The 26,084-nt window shown below is 39.3% G+C and overlaps 1 protein-coding gene across 4 annotated transcripts in view; it reads left to right on the top strand.

The window, feature by feature from the left end:
• The window catches only part of MAP2K5 (mitogen-activated protein kinase kinase 5), a 258,213-nt gene that overhangs the window by 171,161 nt on the left and 60,968 nt on the right, over positions 1–26,084 (top strand). For 3 of the 4 annotated variants that reach the window (XM_017518933.2, XM_017518941.2, XM_037735049.1), the window contains exon 17: positions 7,493–7,522. The exons of the other annotated variant lie outside the window; for it this stretch is intronic. In XM_017518933.2, the coding sequence (XP_017374422.1) occupies positions 7,493–7,522 (30 nt within the window). The remainder of the gene's footprint in view (positions 1–7,492; positions 7,523–26,084) is intronic. 4 annotated transcript variants of the gene reach the window in all.

A 26,084-nucleotide genomic window follows, 5' to 3' on the forward strand; every position in this document is an offset into this window, starting at 1 on the left:
ATTACATGTTTTGGGATAGCAGGGTTAGAAAGACCAAAGAACATTTAAAGATTCAAAACAATAGCATTTAGCATGAAATCTACTTTTTATCATCTTTACCAAGCCATCAGAATGAAGAAAGACAGTGTCCAGCTGTAGCAGTAGTTTGGTAGCAGGAGAATCAGACGTAAAGGTACTAGTGCCTGAGGGGTGGGTCATGAATTAATAATTGCTCTGTGGCGGATGAGCCCCGTCAGAAGAGCTGAAAATGAGGAAGTTGCCTTGCAGAGCGCTATCAATCACTCAGTGACCATAACTTCCAGTAATTAGTGTATTTTATGGGCCTTTGCTTCAGTGGCTCGAAAGCACATATGCTCCAGTCACAGCTAAACTTTGCTGGAGTAATATTCCAGGATGATTTATCCTCCTGCTGCACTGGGATATAACCCTATATTAGGTGAAGATTGTGAACTAAGCTGCAATAAAGTGTAAGTTTAGGTACAGTTTGCCCAGGTTGAGACCTCAATGTATCACGCTTTTCAGCATTCACGGTTAGGCTATATGGCAAGCAATCATTTTTAACAGTGAAACAAATAAAGCAATTAAAGGAATAGCATTAGGATATTGTACTTGTGAATTACTGTTGCCCTCTCCCTGTTTAAGTGTCTACTGTAATAAACCCATTTCTTTTTTTTTTTTTTTAAACGTGCTGTATTAGAAACATTTATTTGTTTTTTGTTTTTTGTTTTTAAGTTACGGGGTACATGTGCAGGATTTGCAGTTTGTTAAATATTTATTTGTAATGCTGTCTTTTCTCCCTTATTAATAATCTGGGACAGAATAGGACCTTCTGAATGATAGATAAGTGCTTGATTTTTTTATTTGTGCTATTGTTTGGGCTCCTTAAGTTAAATAAGTTTCTGTCAGCGGACTTTGGTCAAGTAGTCATTGATGTTTTTTGTTTGTTTTTTAATATTGGCACCCCTTAAGGAGCACTCCTGATGGGACCCTCAGATTTAGGCTGTTTCTACAAAAAGAAGAAATGTTACTTACAAGCTCTCAGAGTACTTGGTACTTTTCATATAGACACAACGAGTTATTTCCTGAGGCTCACCCACTGCACTAGAAGTCTGTGAGGTCTTTGCAGACAGGGTCCTTTGCCATCACCAAAACGTTTGTAGAGCTCGTGTTCCTAGGCTCTTAACAAGGTCTGCCAGCAACTTACAGTATGACTTTGAGCAAATTAATTATGCTTCTGGTGCCTCCGTTGGGCCATAATTCTGTTTACGTTGAAGAAATCCTTAGAGTTTATAGGAAAGTGTTTGTGAAAATAAGTATAAATCAAATGAGGAAAAAATATGCATGGTTTCACTGTATTCTCTTGAAAGTAAAGTATTTCTTCATCATTTTTAATGATGGTGTCTTTGAATTTCCTTAAATAGACACCAGTGTAAGCTAATTTCACCAAGTATAAATGTAAGGATATACACAGTTGCTTTCATGACATTTATTATCTCATCTTTAATTTGCAATGTATTATAGTATCATACAAGTTAAACAGTAATAGTAAAACAAACTAATCGTCTTTAATTAAAGTGAATTAGATTTTGATTTTAATGTATTTGATGTAGTGAGAACTGATAATGTGGAGGGTCCCAAAGGTTATTAGGGCATGTTTCTGTTAGGCCTGATGGTGTTAGTAATAATCCTCTTCCTCATAGTTCTAGACATGAACAAATATGTCACTTCATCAGTCTCTGTTACTCGTACTTATGCCCCTCCACAGGGGTTGCAGATTCCACAAGTTATCAGCTAATGGCGTTATACATTAAAAATTGAAGCTTTCCTCACTCTGAGGCCTTTCAAGGCTTTGTTCTTAAGCCCCAGACACTTTGGAGTGCAGCTGCAAACTATAGGCAGAAGATTAAATTAATTTGTAACTCTTTTTTTTTTTTGGCCCTGCATTACTAAATCCTCCACATTTAATTGAAACCCTACTTCAAGACGCTTTGTGTTTCTGTGTTCTTTGTTGTCAGTTTAACCTCCAAAGCACTTTAACACTGGTAAATTGCTGTTATATCCTTTGGATTGTTTTTAAACCATTCAGTAACAGAACAGTGAAATTGATACATGGGAAAAAAAGTAAAATCTTAGGGTAGATTTTGAGGTATTTAATATTTATTATGGCTCTTCACCAGCATAGTTTCAGATGATTTAAACTCTTTCTCTAGGACTGTGTAAATTGGTCTTGGGATGAAAACTCACCTAGGGAATTTTATGTAATCCAGTAGTTAAGTCTGATTTTTTAAAGTTTCCCTGTGTCTGAATGTTCCAAAGTGGCTGCTGCATTTCTATAAAATGAAGATTTAACTGCAGCGTGCAATCTAAATGCAAAATGCTTAGATGGAAATGTAATTGTGTAAAATGTGCACAAGGTAATTAAGAACAAATTTTAGAACATTTCAGACTATAAACTTGTCCTTCAGCTAGAACACTGGCTATATTGAAAATGCTTATTTTCAATTTGCAGTTATGCCGAGAAACATAGAATATGTCTAAATTAAGAATAAAAAAATCCAGTGCTCTTCAGTAGAACAGTAAATTTAAAACCACTCCCACAGCATAGTTGATATTCTCAGTAGGAGACTATAGTTGATGTTCTGAGTAGGAGACTCGATTACCAAAAACATGTCTTGAATTTTTTGTCCTGCACTTGTTTTCTGGCTACAATGTTTGTTTTCTCTTTATCATTTATGATTTTATGACAATAATTATTTTTATTAACAAATGCCATTTTGTTGCTTTGTAAATAAATAACTTCTTTTTGTTGAAATACCAAGGTTTTTATCGTGTGATATGTTTGGCAGTTGTTATGACACACATACAAATATATTTGTTATTTAAATTATGAAATCCAACATATTCAAATGCTGCTAACTGAAAAGCATTTTATAGATTATGGTTGGACAAGTCAAGCGTCAATAAGATGACACTAAGGAACAGTCCTATTTTTAGAGCGAGATGTTAGTTGTTTACTGCTATTTAAGTATATTCCCAACTGGTAAACACTTCAGATCATTCTTTTTCTGTCTTTTATGTTGTAAACATCCCACAACAAACAAAGTCTTCAGCAGTTTGCTAAATCTGAAGTATTTGGAATTAAAGTGTACTTTTAAATTTAACATTAAATAGAATTCCTCATCTCTACCTCCGCCCCCTGGCCTCAGACAAATAAAGCTTTTCCAAATCTTTTATGATATGAGCTTTTCTCCCCTCCTGGGAATGAAAAGGATATGAGACCCATTTGATGAATTGCTTGCACTTATGTGTGTCTACATTTTTCAGTATACTTTAAAAAAAAAAAAAAAAAAAAAAAAAAAAAAAAAAAAAAAAAAAAAAAAAAAAAAACTAGACTTAAGCTGCCTATATTTAAATGCTGCTTTTGTAAAGATGATAAAGAGAGAGAAGATTTCTATTGGCTTAGCCCTAATCCATTTGCTTTGTTGCGATTCTTTTTTTTTCTTTCCTTTAACTGTTAACCTATTTATAAATCGAAATCTACATACAAAGGTCATTGGTTGGCTGAACTTAAACCATTTTACTCAGTAAATTTAATTAAGAAAATACAGTGCAACTCATAAGCAAATGAGTTTTTTCCTAGTTTTAAACCAAACCACCCTCTTGAGTGCTGATTGCCTTGCCCGACCCCTGGTGATACAGAAACAGGCAAAATTAAAAAGGACATTAAAGCTTCATTAAATCTGAAACACATTTAGTACAGTGACATATCTGCAGGCCATTTCAGAGAAGATTACATACTCTCTTTTGTAAGTTTCCTAATTTATAATACCTTGACAATAAAAACTGGGGAAATGCAAGTAGATTAATAGACCAGTAGGGGTAAAAGATACAGAATGGCCCCAGGTCAGCCTGTGTGTGAAATATGCACTTGGAGCATATGTACTTTCTCCTCCCCATAAGGATTCCATGTTTATTTTGACTTTTGACAGTCTCATCGAGCACTTGTTGTTTTTTGTTTGTTTGTTTGTTTTTGTTTTGAGATAGGGTCTGACTCAGTTGCCCAGTCTGGAATGCAATGGCATGCTCAAGGCTCACTGCAGTCCCTACCTCCCCAGGCTCAGAAGATCCTCCCACCCCAGCCTCCCAAGTAGCTGGAACTACAGACATGTGCCACAACACCTGTCTTATTTTTGTAGAGAACTTTTTCTTCATGCAACCATATCTACTAAGAAACTGTTTTCTTTTTTACCTCCTCCCAATAGAACTTGTTAAAAAAAGTTCTAGAGCCTGGCTATATGTTTTCTTCTACTTTTCTATAAGACAAATAGTGTAGAACATAAACACTATAGCTGCATTAGACCTAGAAGGATAGGGACATATATAGAAGGCAGGGGTCCTCTCCTGGGGCCTTAAAATGACTACTTTCAGTGCCAGCCTAATAGTGCCCTTGCCTGTTTTCACTGGCATAGATCCCCAAGTCTTTCAACAGCCCAGTGGTGACCCTCTGTGAGAGAGGAAGTGATTGTCATCATGCTGCAGCTGCAGCCGTACCTACTAGTGAAGATCTTCTAACTCTAAAGAGGTCAGACCTGTAAGATGTCTTAGAAGCAGTCCTCCCAGGAGTATAGTTAAAAGGTAGGACTGAAGTTCCGCAAGATGTTAGGAAATAACACTGAAAGCAAAGCCAGACCCGTGAATGATGAGCTCACCAGTTCAAGCACTGCCACCTGTTCCCAAGCAGACTGGTACACAGAGGTTCCCAGCTGACCAAACTGCGCTAAGTTTTATCTCTGTTCTCATGCATGGCACTGTCTTATAGAACAAACAAATGACATCAGCCATCCTTTTTTACCTTGTACAGTCATGACAGAGAGGGCCAAGTGGGTGAATGCATATTCCCAAGTTGGCTGGAGCCTGGCCTCTGCATAGAACAATGACCGCCTAGAACTGGAAGCTTTGTGTTGAATTGAGAATTCATATTTTTTTTCTGTATCCCACTCCCTTTTAAGCCATCCATTTATTATTGCTTAATTCTTTAAATTGCAAGAGCCAGTGGTCATTGTTGGTACCTGCCAGCTAGTTTAGATTGTGACTGTATGTGTGGTGGGCAAGTTTCCTTTGTCTGTAAGCCATGTGGACAGCATTCTTCCACAGTCCCTAATGACCTGCTCAGCATATACCCAAGTGAATGGCACAATGCCTGTGGAAGGACTTGAGCCACAATATTCTAAGTGTTTTGTAGTCATTATTAAGCTATTAGCTTTTTTTAGGTGTGCGACTCTCCTCTTGCTGGTTTTCTAACTCCAAATGGCAGTATGCGCAAAACTCATAAACCACAGATCACTGTGATGCCTGCAGACTGTTGCAAATGCCTAATTCACCCACCACAGTAGACCATAGTGATTCCTCCTGAATCAGTGTGCACACTCTGATTGGCCAGAAACAAAACTGTATTTTCAAAATGTAGGGCAAACCTACAAACCTGTATTGTGAGGAGGTGGGGTAGGGACAGAGGATGGGAGAGCTGAGTCCCTGCCCTTTCCCTCCCAGTGCGTAGACAACAAACATAATCACACAAAACTTCGAAAGGGAGTTTGGCAAACATCTATACTCTCACCCTATCTTGTGATGTCTTTATTGTGTACACTCGAAGAGATTAATGATATCCATCAAATGAAATGGTGATAGTATAGCTATATCTTCAAAATCCATACACGCATCAGTGTATATTTTGTGTACAAGATATGAGTACAAGGTAATGAAACCTAGGTATTCTAAAACATAGATATATACACAAACACACAGGCATATGTGCAAACGAGTGTTGGCCTTTTCAAAGTAGTCACCATACGAGGTCATAATGTCTATTCCTGTTATATTGCTGTTGTTCATATTGGTTTTAGAACTTTGATAACTTCAGCATCTTTATGTCTAAGCAACACAATATTTAGTTTTTGTAGGTTGCTTTGGTTTTGGTAATATCCACAGGCTATTTAAACCTTAGTCTACAAATCATTTTTATGATGAGGAAGCTGAGGGGTATAATTTTAAATCCAAGATAAGATGCAATACTAATAAACTGAACTAGGTATTCTGTTAATTGAAAGAATGCTAAAACAGCTACAAAAGGGGAATTCAGAAATGTTTGAGCAGTGTTAGTGTCTTTGAAATGAGTGCAGAACTTCTCAAGATCTAGAAAGGCAGTGTAATATGCTGGAAGGAACACTGGATTAAGTTGCAAATCTTGGGGTCAGTTCCTAGGCTTCCACTTGTTAACTGTTTGGGAGCTACTTCAATGGGACTCTGGGTTTGAATCTGTGAAGTGGGTTGATACTCTGTTAGATCCATTAGTTTTAAAATCCCTGATCTTGTCATTCTGTTTTGAAAGTAGTTACAAATACATGTAAATGATGTCAGAACTGAGGATGGGCCACATTATAAAATTGCAAAATTTTGCCACTATTTTCTTTAAATAAGTTTTGGTATGTTTGTTAAATTTTATTTTTTGGCCAGCTTCAATGGCTCACACCTATAATCCCAGCACTTTGGGAGGCCAAGGCAGGGGATCACTTGAGGTCAGGAGTTCGAGACCAGCCTGGCCAACATGGTGGAACCCCATCGCTACTAAAAATACAAAAATTAGCTGGGTGGTGTGCGCCTGTAATCCCAGCTACTCAGGAGGCTGAGACAGAAGAATCACTTGAACCCAGTAGGCTGAGGTTTCAGTGAGCCAAGATCACGCCACTGCACTCCAGTCTGGGTGACAGAGCGAGACTCCATCTCAACAAAACGGTTTATATATTTTTGCTTTATATCAAGCCTATTGCTAGTTGGATCATTTTGTTTTTGCAGTGAGGGTTCAAAGATCAAAATTAAGTGACGGGCCCAGAAACAGAGCAGTTTACAAATCAAGCTAGATTGGAAGCTATCAGACTTAGACCTACAGTTCTGACTTCACAACCTTCAAGTGGCTGTTTTCCCACTGGTGGGTAGAAAATGGGTGAAAAAACTTTAACAAATGGATAAAAATAATGGTGCAGTTTTCAATTTCATAATAATGTCCATTCCCCACTTCCTACAACCCTTCATTGATACTTGTAACTGAAAATGTTGTGGCCTACTAATAATTAGATGTTCCCATTTTACAAGACGAAAAGCAGAGAGTTTTTACATCTCTGTCTAGCAGAAACTGTCGCACACATGTAAATGTGAATAATGCCCATACAGCCAAGAATATTACTAAGGGAAACCACATAAGGATAATGTTTTGTTATTAAAATATTTTATCAGGGATGCAACATCATCCATTGAAAATGTCCATTCTAAATACAGCTCTTAATGTAATTACAGCCATAATTTAGCTTGTACATTTGAGGTTGTGAGCTTTTTTATATTTGCTAGATGCAGTTCTGAAATTTAGTACTTGTCTGTCTTAAGGAGATCTGCCCTGCATGCAAATCTATAACTAGACAAATATTATTTCCTTTCCCAGCTTGCTCTTGGGAGGTTTCCATATCCTCAGGTAAGATTGTTCATTACTGCTGTTTGCCACTGTGACATTCATTCCTATGTATGAAGGTGCAGGGAGCAATTGTGAACATTTGAGCCACATACAAATAAATCTGTCCTGTTAAATTGAAAAGTGGTATCTTAAAGGAGTCATTTAGAAGTCTCTATTGATTTTTGATTTTTTTAAACTCCTGATTTTTTTCTTCTTTGTTAAAGGTTGAGAGTGATCATTGTGCTTTTCCTTTGTGTGACATTCAGGATTATTTTTTTTTTCCTGGCCAACACCATGTACACATTTTGAGGATGGAGGAGAGAGCCAGCCTTTTCTTGATACGCTTTTTAAGCTCTTAAATTCACTTAAAATTTTTTGAGTTAAAAGAATAAGACAGAGGGTAAAAGCATCTAATCTAGGTCATTATTTGCTAGGCAAATAGATGGGCTTCCAATTTTATGAGTATAATTTTGAACATATTCTTTAAAAATATTTTGCTCCTTCCTGTCTACATTTCTAAGAAAACAAAATGGTTCATTATACTAGTATTGCTGACTCCAATCTTTATTAAAATTTCTTTAAGATTTTTATTATAGAAGCGTACTAGCACTTAAAACATAAAGCTGTTTTGTCGTTTGAAAATGATTCCCCAGTGTGTGGAGAGAAATAAGTGAAATGTCTAGAGGGATGAAAAATGAATGGTTTGACTGTTTTCTCTGGTTGATGTTCACTGTTTTTCTGGCATCTTGGTCTGTACAGGCCAAAGTGCCTGGAGGCATGTCTGATTTAAAGGTGGTGTTGGTCTCTGCTCTTTAAGCATCTATTAACTTGCTATTATTATGCAAATAAGTGTTGTATTACACATACTAATTTATGCATGGTTAGATTATGCAGATGCATCACAAACATGGTTATTGAATAATAGGATGGGGCTCATTCTCTCTACCATCTTTATAAGCAGTTTTAAGCAAATTCTCCTGGTACCCATGTGGACATTTAAAGACCTTACTCAATGAAATGTCTCTTTAGTATTTTGCTTTCATAGTTAAAGCCATCAGATAAGTGGGAGAGAAATAGTCCAAGTTGTTAGGTTCAAGAATGTTAGTCTCACTTTTGAAATTCCTAGACTTTTTTGTTTAAATGTAATCTTTTCCTTATAGAAGAAATCTAAAATGCAGTTGCTTGGCATGCATGCTAGCAGTTAGTGAGATTTTAGTGTGTATAGCCTTGCTGCTTAGCTCTAGGTAGCCCATCAAATTAAAATCACATTTTCAGGATTTATAGCTCATTAGAATATTTATCTTGGTAAGCTTCTTAGGCTGTCAGTAATTTTTAAACAATTCAGTTTGGCCAATTTGTGAAATCCCCTAAAATTTTGAAAATGAACACACAAACCCTATGGAATATATTTCTCAAACAAATATAGAAAACTTATAAGCCATCTAGTAAAAGTTGCAAAGGTTGAGATTGTAGTGATATTCTTGAGATTCAGCCTAATATCTAGAGTAATTAATCAGTGAGATTTGATGGGTGATGTGTCTAAGAAATGTATTGCCATCGCATTTGACAAGTGAAGCTCATGAAGGGTGTGGTCGAATTTGAGAAGAGGCTATTTACCTTTGTAGTATGGTTTTCCTGAATATCTAAATATATCTTTATTTGATCAGTCAGGTGGAAGTTGGAAAATTCTAATACTATGCTCAACTCCCTAGTTGGCAACAACCTTTATGCCAGCATGGGGGGAAAACACAACTGTATTTCTTGAATCATGATAGATAAAAGCAGCTTTGATGCCATTAGGCCTATTTCCCAAGTCTTTCAACAGAAGTTTGGGTGCGTCGTTGCTAGAACCACTAATGATTTTTGGTGCAGTTGGCATGTGTTTTACAGGCTTGTACTATAAGCTGAAGATTGGGAAAGGAAACTTTATAAATGCCTTTCCTGCCCCTCCTTTTTGCCCTCAAACAAAGTACATGAAGAAAAATGTATATTTTTATAGTGTCACAGAGGCTGAGTTATGAAAAAACATTCTCTTTGGCCCACATTATGTCGTTTGAACTCCTACCCACTCTGTGAAATAGCCTCCCCTCATAAATTGGACAAACAGAACGGCTGAGTTGCTCACTGTTAAACTGTGTCTGGTTTGGTTTCTTTGACTCCCAAGTGGAGTAGGCAGGAGTGAATCATAGACTATCAGAGTTAGAAGGATCTTAGACATCATCAAATCAAACTTCTCTACAATGTCTCCGAAAAACAAACAGCCACACTGCTTGAACACCTCCAGTGACAAGAAACTCACTGCCTTAGAAAGCATCCATAGGGTCAAAGCAATGTTCTATTTCTGAAGTTGAGAACTGCCTCATCCTAAGTATCACTCACTAGTCTGGTCCTAGAAACATGAAAGCCTTTCATATATCCTTCAGATCACATTCATTTGATTGTTCCTAGGGCTAAGGACAGTGCCAGGGAATTTCTGCTGTGAATCCAAAGTCTAATCAGAGCGTTAGACCTGAGCTCTTTTCACTAGTGGCAAATTGAGAGGAGTGGCCTATTGGAAGGAGCTCTGGACCAGGAGCCAGAAAATTAAATTAGGTGTGACCACAATCTCACCACAGGCCTTAATTGTTGCTTTCTAACTCTGAGGTGTCAGTTTCCTCATCTCTAACATGAGGATTCTAATGCCTCCCTTTCCTCTGTGATTAAAGGAGGTATGCTGATCAAATGAGACTATGGATATGAAATTACTCTGAAAAGTACAAAGGGCCACCTGCCTGGATCTAATGTTGGGCTGCAGCACAAAGCAGAATTTCCCAACTATCAATCATAGGTTGTAAAATAATGTTCTTAGCAACATGCCAGCCACAACTGGAGCAGAGTATAAAATGAGCAGAGGGTAAAGCTGGGAGGAGGGGCCAGCTTCAAGACTTGTCTTTCCCCCCAGCTCAGCACCAGTGCTGCTGACAGCGTCATTAGCAGCCCCTCTCCCTGCTGGTGACACAGTATGTATCCGGTGGAGGCTCAGAGAGGGAGGAGTGTTGGGGAGATACTAGGAACAGCCAGTGCCCTGGGAGCAACATAAAGGTTAAAGGGCCAGGTTTTTGTTGAGATAGCCATTCTATATGAGTTGCATTGCTTTGTGGGTCAGGTGTTTGTTATCTGAAACATAGTCTATTTTAGTTTCCTTTAGGCCATAGTGTTGCATAACTTCATTGGCATGCAGTGTAGGGTTCTAAAGAAAAAAAAAAAAAAGATTGGGAGCACAGCCTTAGTATGTACTACTGCCTATAATAGGAAAAGCAATGGTGTTTTGGCTTCACCTAGCACCCTTCCCACCCAGGGCTCCAGACTCAGACTGTTAACCTGCCTCAGACTGTGCATTCTACCTGCAGGGACTTACTTCCAGCCTCTGGGTGAGCCATCTCAGGCTCAGAGAGGCAAAGTACCTTGCCTTAGGCAGGCATGGGTACAGTTAGGTCTAGGACTTGCAGGAAATAAGCCAGCTGACTAGCTCTTTAACCTCTTAATTCATTTGGCTAATCATACCCCTGTTTTCCTTTTCACTCTGCCCCACAACCCTTCTCCTAGTTTACCTTCTCTGCCCTAAGGAGGCCTCTTCTGTAGATGAGAAATGCTAAAGAGCATTAGAGGTTTGTGCCATTGTAGATGGTGACAAGACCGTTCCCCAGATTCCTCTTGCTTTTCTTACCATGTATTTAGCAAAGTAATGGGAGATCCAGAGGGCCCCAGAGCCCTCACTGACCCCAGTGCCGTTAAATTCTGGGTGCTTGTGAAGCATATTCTGCAATAGGATAATGAAAAATTGCATTTTTAAATATCTTGGAAACAAGTTTCTCAATTTGTGGAACAATTTAGCTTTAATAGTAATCTGGAAAGATGTGAAGGTCTGGACAAGGATTGGAGCTGCCTATAGTTAATCATGTAGATCCAAATTCAGTTGACTTAAAAACATAATGGTGGGCAATGATTTGTTTAATGACACCATAATTTAGGAGAAATGAAAAGGATTGCCTGCTAAAAACTCTCATCCTTCATTCAAACTTTACAACAGTGCCCTGCATTAGGATGATAGCAAATCCATTAAGGAGACTTCTCAGGGGATGCATCAGCTCTGGCATTGGAAAATTTGGCAAGCAAGATGCCACAGGAAAGTGAAGATAATACAGACACAAATGTATTTAAAGTACTTTTGCATGTATAAAAATACTGTTTTCCTTTTGGCTACAATTCCTGATCTTGGTTAATAAATTACATCAAAATGACCTGAAGTTAAAAAAAGGGAAAAAATCTGAGCAAATAGTGCCCCTGGTATTGTAAAGCTTTGAATGTTTTCACACCCCATTAATTTATTACTTCTCTTTCTTCATCTTTAAATTTCATTTTTTTTTTTTCAAAAATTCTGACTCCCTGCTGCTGCAGTGATTTTCATCTTGTTGTTAATTTTCCCTGCTCCATATGGAGCTCCAGACATTTCACCTGGAGGCTGTACTAGATTTTGCTGTAGTGATCGTACTTCCGGAGGCCAAAACTGTCATTTAGGGTTCCTGGTGCATCTGTCTGCGCCAGGCTTTTCACTGGCATGGGAGAGTGTGAATAACAAATTGGATGCACCTGAGATTCGGATGATTAGTGTGTTTTGTGAGTCTCCACGACTTGTAAGCAGATAGCTCTGCGGGGAGGGGGGCTCAACACGACTGTGGGTGAATCTGTACTCACACCTTACATTTGGGGCTTTGCAAGGGAAGTGCAAACATCCTAGGCAGCCTGAGTGCAGAGAGAGTAACAAATATTTCATCCTGCCTTGTCATTGATTAGAAAAGAGCCTTTAATTTCATTTCACCCCATGTTGTGATTAATTTGCATTCTTTGTCAGAAGTTAATGGAGTTTTTTATGGTTCACTCTGAAATCCTTGAAGACATCAGACTTGATCTGATGTTTATACAACCGCCAGCGGAATTTTTTTGTTTGATTGATGGCAAGCTTGATGTTATTCCAACGGCTTTTTAAGCTGTTTTTAAGAATTATTTGAATAAAATGCAAGCAAGATATTCTTGTAACGATCAAGTTTATCTGTTAAAAATCTGTTTCAAATAAGATGATAAGTAGTAAAAAAGGATCAAAAAGATAAGAGAAGAAACAGTGAATAGTGATGTTATTTGTTAAAAACACGTAAGAATGGCATTCAAATAGATTATTGCAGTATATGGAAAAGATCACTTTTATTGGGAAAAAATACCATTATCTGGCCAAATAGAATAATTAGGACTAATGTAAAAGGAAAGTTCGAATCTTTGGGATCAGAAACTTTTACTACCAATTGGCTAATTCTCATTTATTCTGCCAGCTTTTGCCAGCAGTGTACAAAATAGAGATCTACTGTTCTTAACTCAAGGAGACAGGGCTGTCAGGCCTGTTAGCTGAACAAAATGATGACATATTGCTTGTCTCAAAGAGGCATTCTTAAATCCCAATACAGGTTAAACATAGGTAGATAATAAGTGAAAGATATGCATTCTTAATGACATAACGACTGGCACCTTCCACGAGATAGTTCAGAAATGAAAATATCTCTTACCCAAGAAGGACAGATACTTCTGTCCTTCTTGGGTAAGAGAAATGTGTGGTGAGAGAAATGTGTGTTCACCCCTATATCCTACGTATCAAAGTATGAGAGGAGCTGGAGGTGGCATTTGCTCAGAACCTCCTGCTATAAACCAAGGAAATACGTTTTGCAAATGCTTTTTGATTACCAATAACATTTGTTTGATTTGGGAGCTTTGTTTTGCTTCAGCAGATTCTTGCTTTGCTGTGACTGCTGCTAGTGAGACTTACTCATAGGTCAAAAAGCTACTTATCTGAGCACTTTCATTTAAAACCAATTAATTTATTTGCTGCATCTGAAAGTTTGCTAAATAATTGGATAGTTTTAATTGAAGTTACTGCTTTCTGATCCTTGTATTAACATGATCTAAAGTCCTTTTTATTTTATGCAATCCATATTATTGACCAGATTTGCCCTGTTTTCATTTAAATGTAAGCAGCTTGTCAAGGAGAAAATATTTTGTTTAACTTGGCTTGGAAACGTGCTATTTTAATGTGTTTTGTTTTTTTCAATTGACAGACTGTCTTTTAAACATTCATTTATTTTGTAGTAATAAATTGTGCTCTGGGTAGAGTATGTGTTTCATAGTAGAGTAGAAAGCATATGTTCTTAAAACTATTCAAAAACATTAAACACTTTTCAAATGCTAATGTTGAAGTACTAGAGCTTTTAATTTTGTTTGTGTTTTAAAAGCCTTTGACTGGTATATTGTTACTAATTCTATTGTTGATTGTTTAATATTATTTTATATTTGATGTTACATTTAGACCACAGATATCATTATCTTATTTATCTTTGCTCATCGCCCCTGGAATTGCAAAATACCTAAAAGTGTGCACTCTTTGAAAACAAGTTGCATAAACCTCTTTTGTTGTATAAACTATCCTTTGTTGTATAAACTTTTTGAAGTTGGGAACATCAAAGATTTTAAGTACATTTTTAAATATATAGTTTTTTGTGTGTGAGGTCTCTTATCAAGGAGAAAAATAGCAGTTAATAATCACCCCAAACTTCAACTACTCACCTTTAATTTGCAAGAGTTTAGAGGAGCACTATCCATGCAATTTTTTTCATTAATAGACATCTAGCCTATGTGTTTTAACTCATTTTATTTTTGTCCTCACTATTTAGGATATAGACATTTAAAATATCCTGATATTTGAAGCGCAAAATCAGATGCATATTCCATAAAATGCGGAGACGAAATTTAAGTAATGTGAAGATGTTCACTTATACACATTTGCTTCTTCCTAGGAATTTTTAAATTGCCAATGTCAAATTCTTCCCCTTATCCATTGTATACTTATCAAGAAGGCTCATTATTTTATTTGCTTAGTCTGTGCCAAAGACAGGAGGTGGGTTTCTAGTATGTCCTTAAAACAAAGCAGAAATGGAAGAGAAATCATCCCCAAAGTGTGGGTAGCTTAGAAGTGGGAAATTCTTCATTAGAGATAAATCACTTGTTAATATGTCAATTGAGATATCCGTACTTAGCGAGTTAGGTTCATGATTCCTGTGTTGCTTGAAAGCACTTAACCTCGTGTTGGTTTTATTCTATAGTACCTTCTAAACTATTGTGTGACATACATCACAATTCAGTTCAGCATTGTCATTGAGCACCTACTCTGTGCCTGACTAAGCACTAGGAGCACAAAAATGAAACAGATGTGGTCTCTGCTCTCAAGAGTCCAGTCCAGTTGGAAGAAAAACATAAAATCAATGGCAGTTGATATAAAAGGAGTCCTCCAGGAGATGGGATGCCCTGGCCTCAAGAGGAAAAGGGAACGATCAGCTTACTTCAGGAAGCCAAGAAGCTTTCATAGTAGATAGCTGGTGCTGGAGCCGAGGCTCTGAGGCAAGTAAGATGATTCCTTTACAATTTTTAAATAATCAGTTTAGCCCAGAAATAAATGGAAAATTAAAGTAATGAACTTGGACACCAAGTCATAGTAATGAATTTGGTGTCCGGTCTGGCTTTCATGTGGCAGCTTTGCTATTATCTCTCCCTCTTAGGCTCTGTGGTCCAGGAGGCCTTCCACTTCTCTCCCTTTGCAAGAAGCATGGGAAAGAATGTGCTAGATACTCAAGTCCAAAGGAGGTCCATCTGCTAAAAGATAAAGGTCTAAAACAGCATATTCTATTTGGTGTCCTTCCAGACTTTACGAGTACTACTGTTGTTACTTTCATTTCCCTAACAGTTTAGCAGTTCTCCTAGGTAACTTTTAAAGTTACAGTGGGAAGGAAGGAAGAAAAGGGAGGGGAGTATGGTAGAGTAGGAAGGTAATGTGTCAGGATGGAGATGGCAGGTGTAGCAGGGACCAGGTAAAGAAATTGGGTTTGAGAATTTTGTGAATCCTCTTTACATGACTGGGGCTAATCTGAGGTTGGAAGTCATTGCATTTTAAGGTCTATGCCCCTGCGGGTTCCCTGCCACCCTTTATGAATTTGGCTTGGTGTGTCACAGGGCTTTTTCTAGACTGCTGGGAGGAATTGTCGTGATCAAATGCCTAAGGGAGCATTTTGAAAAATACAATGTGGTAAACAAGAGCTGGGTAATATTAGTTTTATTTATGTTTCCAGAAAGTTCTTTAGGGATTTACCTATGTAACTCTGAAAATATATGACCATGTCTCACATCAGGTAGGACTAAAATGAATTATTTTTCTGATCCCACAAGAGCCTTCCTTTACAGTCTTTTTTGAGTTATAATTTATCATTCACAATCACCATGATAATATATAGAATTATATACAGAATCTCATCATTTTTAGTTCAGTAACTGGGGACCATGATTCCCTTACAATTTTTAAATAATCAGTTTAGCCCAGAAATAGAATCGAAGGTTAAAGTAATGAACTTGGTGTTCAGTCCAGCTTTCCCGTGGCAGCTTTGCTATTATCTCTCCCTCTTAAGCTCCGCGGTCGGGTAGGCCTTCCACCTCTCTCCCTTTGCTTTTATTGATGGAGTCTGCTACTTTATGGAATCGTAGGATTTGAGGATGCGAAGAGATTTTACAATGATCTAGTCCAACTCTTAGATTACAGAGGAGGAAAACGGAAGTCCACAGCCATTAAGTGACTCGTGACTACCAGGTATTCAGCAACAGGGTGAGACTGTCTGCCGCTCATAGTGCAGTGGTCTTTAGAGGGATGGTGGGGGAGAACGTAAGATAAGGCATCCAGAGATTTTGAGCCTAAATCGCCATCCTTATTTTACATACCCATCCACTCAAGTACTGCCTCCAACTGGTGTGTCTGCAGAGATGAAAATTACTGTCCCAGGATGCTCCGTGCCTGCCAGGTAATTGCTAGCTGGCTGTGGATCCCTGGGGAGAGAGTGGTCCTCAACAGCAGTAGCAGCAGCAGCAACAGACAAAGACATCAACTTTTATTATACTCCAGTGTTTTACTTATCACCATTCAGTATGGAAAACTTGGGTAGCTTTGGGGATAGGGGCTCATTGGCATCCAAGTTAAAAAGGAGACAGACCTGGCCGAGCTTTGTTTGAGCACAGATTACTTTTTACATGTTTAACAGTTCTGGATTAATGCCTGGGGGGTTTGGGAATTCTTCCTCAACTAAAATGTTAATGATGCTAAGAACCCAACCCTCTTTAGTGCCAATAAAACAGATGAGCTAAGTTCATTGAAAAATCAATGAGTTGCCTAAAAGGAGCAAAGAGCTGATTCGATTTAGGACTGGAGATTGCCAGGACACACCAGGTGGAAAGAGGGTTCCAGAGACTGCTAGGAGCCAGGAAAGGAGATAGTTGTCTGTTTATGCACAGAGCCAAGGTGTCATCTCCAAGGAATTTTGGGAAACTGAGGCAGCCAGCTGGAACCAAGTGTGGACTCTTAGGCTGCACACATCAAGGTCTGCAGATGATGACCACCATGAGGAGAAGGAAAGAACAGCTTGGGGGATAGAATAGTCTTTTTTTCTTGTGAATTTAATTTAATTTTTTGAGACAGTCTCACTGTGTCATCCAGACTAGAGTGCAGTGACATGATCTTGGTTCACTACAACCTGCGCCTCTCGGGTTCAAGCAATTCTCCTGCCTCAGCCTCCCAAGTAGCTAGGATTACAGGAGTGTGCCACTACACCCAGCTAATTTTTGTATTTTTAGTAGAGACAAGATTTCGCCATGTTGGCCAGGCTGGTCTCGAACTCCTGACCTTGAGTGATCTGCCTGTCTTGGCTTCCCAGAGTGCTGGGATTACTGGCATAAGCCATTGCACTCGGCCCGGGATAGTCTTATAAGAGAAGAATCTGTTGGCCTACAGGTTCAGAGGAGGAAAGACCAAAGGGGTAATGAAACTTATTTGTTTTGTTTAACGAAGCTTGAATTATTTTTCTGATCCCACAAGAGCCTTCCTTTACAGTCTTTCTTTTTTGAGTTATAACTTAACATTCACAATCACCATCATAATATATAGAATTATATATTCTGTGTATATCCTCCCAAGTAGTTTTCTGTTCAGAAACAAGTTGGAGAGAGCACTCTTCTGGGCGTAAGGCATGAGGAGATCTGGACTCTAGGCCTAGTTGGTAAAAAACAAAAAGTTCCTGGCCAAAGGCCTCCTTTCAGGCCCTGCTCTTTGGATAGCCCTATGCCTTCTTTAGTAGCCAGGCAGCTGGAAACACTCAGTGACTCAGGGCAGAGGGCATGGGAGGCAGCAAATGAGACACCCAACAAGTGACAAATTAAGTCACTGATAGTATGTGATTTCCACCCAAAGACACACACGGAGCTAATCTGAGTTCTGGTCTTGGCTCTTCTTACTAGTTGTTTAACCTTCTTTCTCTTTGGATCTCAGCCTCCTCACCTGGAAAATGATGGAAGTGCCCTGGGTTAGTGATTTGTAGAACTGAGGGTAGACAGTGCATAGAGGAGATGGAGATCCACCCACACGTGCATGTACACACAACCACACAATCAGCTCTGCTTTTCTCTGGTAATTTTTAAATGCATCTAAGTAATATCTTACTTGAACTAAGGGTTATTTGGTAAACAGAGTCTGAAAAATGCTGGACAGGATACCTCTGTGGTCTGTTTTCATCTTGCATGAGCAGCTTCCTCCTCCTCTTTACACCTTCAGCCCCCTTCCTCACACCATCTCCCCCTGAGTATTTCCTTGGAGTTTACTGAAACCTGATTTTACGTATATCAAAATATGGGAGGTGTGAAGTAAAACTCTGAATCAAATATCAATCTTTGGAGCCAGGTGTGCTGGCTTACACCTGTAATCCTAGCACTTTGGGAGGCTGAGGCAGGAGAATCACTTGAGCCCAGGAGTTTCAGACCAGCCTGGGCAACACAGGGAGACCCTGTCTCTACAAAAAATTTAAGAATCAGCTGGCTGTAGTGGCATATGCCTGTGGTCGCAGCTACAGGAGGCTGAGGAGGGAGGATCACTTGCATCCAGGAGGTCCAGGCTGTACTAAGCCATGATTTTGCCACTGCATTCCAGCCTGGGCAACAAAGTGAGACCCTGTCTCAAAAAAAAAAAAAAAAAGTCAAACTTTATCCAGTTCGTTCTTGATTCTTGACTTATTTTGTTTAAATCTATTTTGAATTTCATTTACAGTCAAGCCAGTAAGACACATGTTAATTCACAGGATTATGTGTGACTGTATACATATATATATATATATATATATATATATATATATATATATATATATATGTGTGTGTGTGTGTATATATATATATATTTTTTTTTTTTTGAGGTAGAGTCTCACTCTGTCTCCCAGACTGGAGTACAGTGGCATAATCTTGGCTTACTGTAACCCCTGCCTCCCAGGTTCAAGCGATTGTCCTGCCTCAGCCTCCCAAGTAGCAAGGATTACAGGCATGGGCCACCACACCTGGCTAATTTTTGTATTTTTAGTAGAGATGGGGTTTCGCCGTGTTGGCCAGGCTGGTCTTGAACTCCTGACCTCAGGTGATCCACCCCCCTCAGCCTCACAAAGTGCTGGGATTTTAGGTGTGAGCCACTGTTCCCAGCCAATTTTAAGATTCCTTCCCTCTTTATCCCATATGAATCATGTATTGGCTGCAATTATAGCTGATCTCAAAATCTCAGTAGGCCACACCCAAATGTATCATGGTAAAAAGATCCTCAGTGACATGTGGAACCTAAACCAATGCAGTAACCTTTCTTACAATGCCTAGAAACATCACCATATGGTAGGGAGCTTGAGGGGTTGGGAGGAAAGGGGAAAGCTGTCTCCAAAATCTATAGAGCCCTCAGGGAAGAAAGCAAAACCCTAGAGAGTTGTATTTTGTCCACATACTGAGTGACTTTTAGAGGAGAGTGCAAGCCCTGTGCTTAAATCTTAGCCCTTCTACTAGATTTCAGGAAACTTTTATAAGTCACTCATTTCTGTGGGCCAGCAATTGTATTCTATCCATCTTTTGGGTCCTAGAGTCTAGTACAGCACCTGACATAGCATAAGGACTTAATAAACATGTATGAAATCAATAAAGAGATGATGTAGCCCAAGTTTACTTTTTACATGTTGGCAAAGCAAATTTTGCAATCAGAGGGAACCAAGAACACAAATTCTACAGTTCTAAATCATTTGTTTTGTCCCCTTTCTTTTCTCCATGTCCCATCCTCCCACTCTACCCTACCAGCCTGAATACCTGAGCATAACAACTTCTCAGGAGATGTGACAACTTGTCTTCAGACTTTGAGGGTTCTCATGTCAGAGAAGATGTAGATTTGTACTGTCAGAAGGATAGAATTGGGGCAAGGGATGGAGGGGACAGTGAGAAGACAGTAAGCTTCCCTTCACAAGATGAATTCAGACAGAAGCCCCATCAGCAGAAGTGCAGTGAAGGAGGGATTTAAGGATTAAGTAGGGATGAGGAGCCAGATTAGATTTTAACATCTTTAAGATTTTTTGCAGACCCCAGGAGTCTATGATTCCACTTCAGCATTAGGCAGGCCTCTTCTCAGCCAAGCAAAGGGGAGAAGTAACAGAATCTTTTTCAGACTATCCAGATTTTGTAGTTGGTTTTATCATTCACTCATTTTGACTCTCAAATACTCTGTCAGTATGAAACACATCAGAAATAGAAGATTACAGAGCCAGGTGCGGTGTCTCACGCCTGTAATCCTAGCACTTTGGGAGACTAATGCGGGTGCATCACTTGAGGTCAGGAGTTCGAGACTAGCCTGAGCAGCATGGTAAAACCCCATCTCTACAAAAAATACACACAAAATAGCCGGAAGTGGTGGGCACACACCTGTAGTCCCAGGTACTCAGGAGGCAGAGGTGGGAGGATCACTTGAGTCCAGGGAGGTCAAGGCTACAGTGAGCTGTGATTGCACCACTGCACTCCATCCTGAGCAATAGAGTGAGACCCTGTCTCAAAAAAAAAAAAGTGTTGCCGGGCGTGGTGGCTCACGCCTGTAATCCCAGCACTTTGGGAGGCCGAGGCGGGTGGATCATGAGGTCAAGAGATCGAGACCATCCTGGTCAACATGGTGAAACCTCGTCTCTACTAAAAATACAAAACATTAGCTGGGCATGGTGGCGCGTGCCTGTAATCCCAGCTACTCAGGAGGCTGAGGCAGGAGAATTGCCTGAACCCAGGAAGCGGAGGTTGCAGTGAGCCGAGATTGCACCATTGCGCTCCAGCCTGGGTAACAAGAGCGAAACTCCGTCTCAAAAAAAAAAAGTGTTTCCTTTTCAGTCTCAGACTTATATACTTCTCTGTTTTCTCTCAGTTGAGCCAGTTGTGTGATGTGGCTATCAAAAATGTGAATGCATGGCTCGGTGTGGTGGCTCATCCCTGTAATACCAGCACTTTGGGAGGCCAAGACAGGTCGATCGCTTGAGGCTAGGAGTTCAAGACCAGCCTGGCCAACATAGCAAAACTCCACAGCATTGTGGAGACATGACCACTCTCTTCAAATATGTAAAGAGCTGTTATTAAACTTACTTGTCATAGCTCCAGATCATGGGCACATTTTACAGAAAGACATACTTGGATTCAAAATAAGAAAGAACTTTGTTGTTGTTGTTGTTGTTGTTGTTTTGAGATGGAGTCTCACTCTGTCGCCCAGGCCGGAGTGCAGTGGCATGATCTCAGCTCACTGCAACCTCTACCTCCCTGGTTCAAGCAATTCTCGTGCCTCAGCCTCCCAAGTAGCTGGGACTACAGGCACATACCACCATGCCCAGCTAATTTTTGTATTTTTAGTAGAGACGGGGGTTTCACCATATTGGCCAGGCTGATCTTGAAGTCCTGACCTCAAGTGATCCACCCTCCTTGGCCTCCCAAAGTGCAGGGATTACAGGCATAAGTCACCTGGCCCAGCCAAGAAAGAACTTTCTAACAACGTAATTTGCCCAAAAGAGAATCATTGGAATCTCATCATTGGAAGTCTTCTAGCAAAGACAGAATGCCTATCTGTTTGGAATATTATAAAGTGAATTTCTACATTAGGCAAAGAATTGTGCTAGGTGCCCTCCAACATCATGTGGAGGATTTAAGCTAAGAGAGGTGCAAACTAACCAAAAGCTCTGGAAAAACCCTCTCAGACATTTTGAAACATTAAAATGTTGCTGTAGCAGCTTTTATTTCACCATAAATAGTAGAGTAGTCTAAAGGGCCTTTCTCAGAAAAAGCAGCGCCTTCTTCCCCCAGCTGCCCTTCTCCCCTGTCTCTGCACACAACTAATATTCTTAAATTGGATTCTGAAATAAGGCCACCTGTTTTTGGGACAAAGACAGGAGAAAGGTTTGATATGGCAAATGTCTAAAACCTTCTTCAAAAGGAAGGTACTTAATGGACTCTGTGGCCAGACCTTGTACCATCAGGAAAGAGGTTTTATAATTCACATCAATCATTTTAAATTACAATTCTAAGCCCCTGTTTTCCTTGCAAAATTCAGGTCTAAAAATTAAAATATGTAATTACCAAGAGGAGGATTTACTGTGGCTCTTATACACCTATGTGGGGTGGGACATGAGCTATGTCAATTTTAAATACACAAAAGATAAAATAGTATGAACTGGGAACCGGGTCCTTTTTTTTCCTGTTCACTCACTGACAGACCCAGCAAATGAATAATGGTTTCGCTGTACCTTGATGCTCCAGCTGTTGTATTTTGTGTGAAAATGCATTGTCCTTGATACTCAGGAAACTGTGAGAGCCAAGTAAACTAATTTATGGCTGTGATGATTTTCTGTCTGGTCCCATCAGAGCAGTGCCCTCCTCTAGGCATCATAAAGCCTTTCTATCCCACCTAGCTGCTTGCTAGATTCAGGGATATCTAGTTTTTGCTTTTCAAAACTGATCACTCCTGAATACAGCACCCCAGCTGGAGTCTGAGATGTGGCCAGAGAGAAGGTGTCAGTGAGTAGATCTTGGAATGTGAGAATCATTGGTTCCTTCTTATAATCTATTCAGTAGCTGCCTGCTGAATCCTCTTGGGACTCTTTTTTAGGTCCTGTGAAGATATACTAATAGACCCACAGATGTGATAAGAACTTGAGCAAGGACAGAGGCTGACGAGCAGGCGCTGATGAACATGAGTGAATTACATGTGTTCACCTTAAATTATTGGAAGTGGTATATATTACCCTTTTTTTTTTTTGTCTCTTAATGCATTTAGTATCTTCACGAATCGGCTTGCCAGAAGTCCCATTTGTAGTTAGGCAGAGTAAATTTTGTTCTCTTCCTTTAAAACAAAAAAGTAATTTGTTTGGGAACTCTTTAAGTTAGTAGTACTAGGCAAAGTATATAAAGCTTATCATGTAGAAGTGGCTTTGTTTTTCTCATTGAAGGCTTTTTGAGATATGGACACTGCTTTTGTAAGTTAAAATGGATTGGAGGTGGTATGTTCCTAAGTTTTAGCACCCAGCACAGTGCCAGATCAAATTAGATTGATTGCTGGTACCATTTCTCCCTTGGGTAGGAAAAATAAACATCGCTCCTGAATGGGAAGCTCTGGCTTCAAGGAATCCTTGGGCTTCTCTAGCTCATTCCTTCCCTTTGTAGACAACAGCCAAAGCCCCATTGAAGGGAGAGGGCTTCTGGGGACCGTGGGGATCTGACTAGAATCCAGGGGTCTTTCTCACTCCAAAGTTCATGCGTTTTCCTCACAGTGGGCAGCCTCCTTACCCAGCTGTCAGGGTCAGGCCAGGCACTATCAATGACTTTGGGTGCTGCTCCCCTCTGAGCCTCAGTTTCCCTAAAGCAAAGTGAGTAGATTGAACTACATCATCTCTGGGGTTCTTTCATAAATACTTTAGATCATAATTGATTTAGAATATGAAATGTCTCAGTTTCCCATAATCCCTGTTTATATTTAGCCAGGGTTATAGCTTAGCGTTCTGATTTGAAAAGAGTCTTTGCAAAACAGTCACAGCTCCTAAAATTTGAAGTTTTTAAAAAAAGAATAAAGAGCTCAACATGAAAGCTAGAATGTGATGCCAGTAGCACAAATGAAAATGCTATTCTTTAAAAATTCCAACCATGTGATTTAATTTTATATTTATTCTTTCTATTTAAGAGAAAATAATACAAGCTTGAGAAGCAGTAAATATGTAAAGAGGAAATTTGTCAACCGATACTGGAAGATCTGACCTAGGTCACACAGAAACCTTCCAGACAAGAGCTGCAGGGCAAGCCATAATTTCAGAGAGTAAAAGAGAAAATGAAAGCTATAGCTGGTGTCTTCTCTAATCCACAGAGGTGGATTCATTTTAGTTTTCTGATTGTGCCTCTGAATATAATGTAAAAGCGGGTGGTAGCAAGATCTGTTTTACTATTGTATGGAAAAAGCTCCTCTACAGAGAGCAAAGCATAAAGTGAGACTTCCAAAATTGCTTTTTATCACCAGAGCCATTGACTAGTTGAGGCCCCACAAGCAAACTTTTACATTGGCAATCTCCTTTCCAGCATCATTTTTCACAGTCATAAGTCATGTTATAAGAGTTTTCTCTGCCGGGCGTGGTGGCTCAAGCCTGTAATCCCAGCACTTTGGGAGGCCGAGGTGGGTGGATCACGAGGTCAAGAGATCGAGACCATCCTGGTCAACATGGTGAAACCCCGTCTCTACTAAAAATACAAAAAATTAGCTGGGCATGGTGGTGCGTGCCTGTAATCCCAGCTACTCAGGAGGCTGAGGCAGGAGAATTGCCTGAACCCAGGAGGCGGAGGTTGCAGTGAGCCGAGATCGCGCCATTGCACTCCAGCCTGGGTAACAAGAGCGAAACTCCGTCTCAAAAAAAAAAAAAAAAGAGTTTTCTAATTGCTAACTGGATGGTCCTTGTAAGGAAGTATATGTGATAAATGTTAGTGGAATAATACCAAGACCTAACTGATACTTGTGGCTGCCTTTTATGAAGTCATTCTTCCCCATTTAAATACATAAGAGTCTGTCTTACATCAGAATGAGACATAACTATCCCAGTAGTGTGGTTTTAAATCTTGGATCTAACAGCTAATGCAAGAAAAATCTATGCCCAGAAAAGAGAAGAGGTTCATCTAATTCATCTATCAAAATGCTACTACTTCTAGAGACTGATTAACCAAATGTGTGACTGGAACAATTATTGTTCTCTCTCTCATTGTCCCAAAGTACTAGTTAGACATAGAAAACACTCAACACACCCAAAATGTATAAGCAGGAGTGTGGGCTCGGACAAGTTAGTTACAAACAGCGTTTCGTATGTTGTGAGGTGCAGGCAGTACATCAGCCCTAACAATATTATTGTGTTCCTCTGAACTCTGCTCTCACAGCTAAGCATTTGGAAGGCAGACCCAGAATAAAGATAGGCATTCACAAAGCCAGCATTTTATATTGAGGACCCTTGGTTCCACTTTTAATGTGCTATAAAACTAGGGGCTTCACTTTTTCGTGAACTGTGTGCAAAAGCAGAGGCAATGACTGGAGGTTGACTGTTTGGATCTGTTTTATGGCTGCTGCGCCTAGACAGTAATGTGATCTTGAAAAAGGTAAACAACAAAGAGTTTAACAGTGAAAAATATGCCTAATATAAATACAGCCAAGTACATGGCAGTTCAGAATTTTAAAAATATGACTGTGGCAGTAGATTTTCTGATGAAATTAACAGAGGAACAGAATACAGCCTTTATGGCAATATATCTGAGACAGAAAAAGGAGATAATAGATCTAACTCTGTGGTCTGTGTGGCATTCATGTAAAGAAAAGCACAGTAGCTTTATTTAATTGAGAAAATGAATCAATTACAGTGATGTTGCATCATCAAATTCTTGTGAAATAGAAGATATAAGTCACTGCATTGTGTAACTGTTAAAAAGTAATTGAGTATCTTAAGCATTTTGAATCAATTTCAGGTACTGACACTGCTACCTTAATATAAAATTTATGAATATGATTTCATATAATACATTGCTATCAAAACTGTATAATAAAGCCCGATAACAACGTCTCTCTTTAAAAACCTGGGCAAAACAGTATAGTTATAAGATTATTAAAAAAAGACTTTGATACTGCTGTTTTTCTTTTAGTAAAAAGCAAGCATAAATGGTACAATTTTAAGTTGTCTTAGACCAAGCTTTTAAGCTGCAGAATAGGGCAAACTAGAGACCTTGTTTAAGACCTCAGGTCATGAGGAAGTGTTCTCCCCTCAGTTAATCTGATTCCGTTCTCCCCTCAGTTAACTCATATGTTACTGGGAACTAACTCTAATCCTCTAATTAATTAACTAACTAATTCTCCCCCCAGTTAACTCATATATTACTGGGAACAATGTTTCATAATCCATGTCTGAATTCATTTCAAAACCTCTCACTTAGAATGTTTGCCGCGTGTTCTCAGAGAATGTTGTCATCCCCCGACTCTTAGAAATTTGTGAAGCACATTCTCTTTGATGTCAGAAGTGGGTTTCTAATTCTCTGTTCATTACAAATAACTCTGCTGTTGTAGTAGATATATCTTACTAGGAATGTGGGG

Source organism: Cebus imitator, unplaced genomic scaffold (assembly GCF_001604975.1).
Source record: "Cebus imitator isolate Cc_AM_T3 unplaced genomic scaffold, Cebus_imitator-1.0 Scaffold715, whole genome shotgun sequence".
Taxonomy (NCBI): Eukaryota; Metazoa; Chordata; class Mammalia; order Primates; family Cebidae; genus Cebus; species Cebus imitator.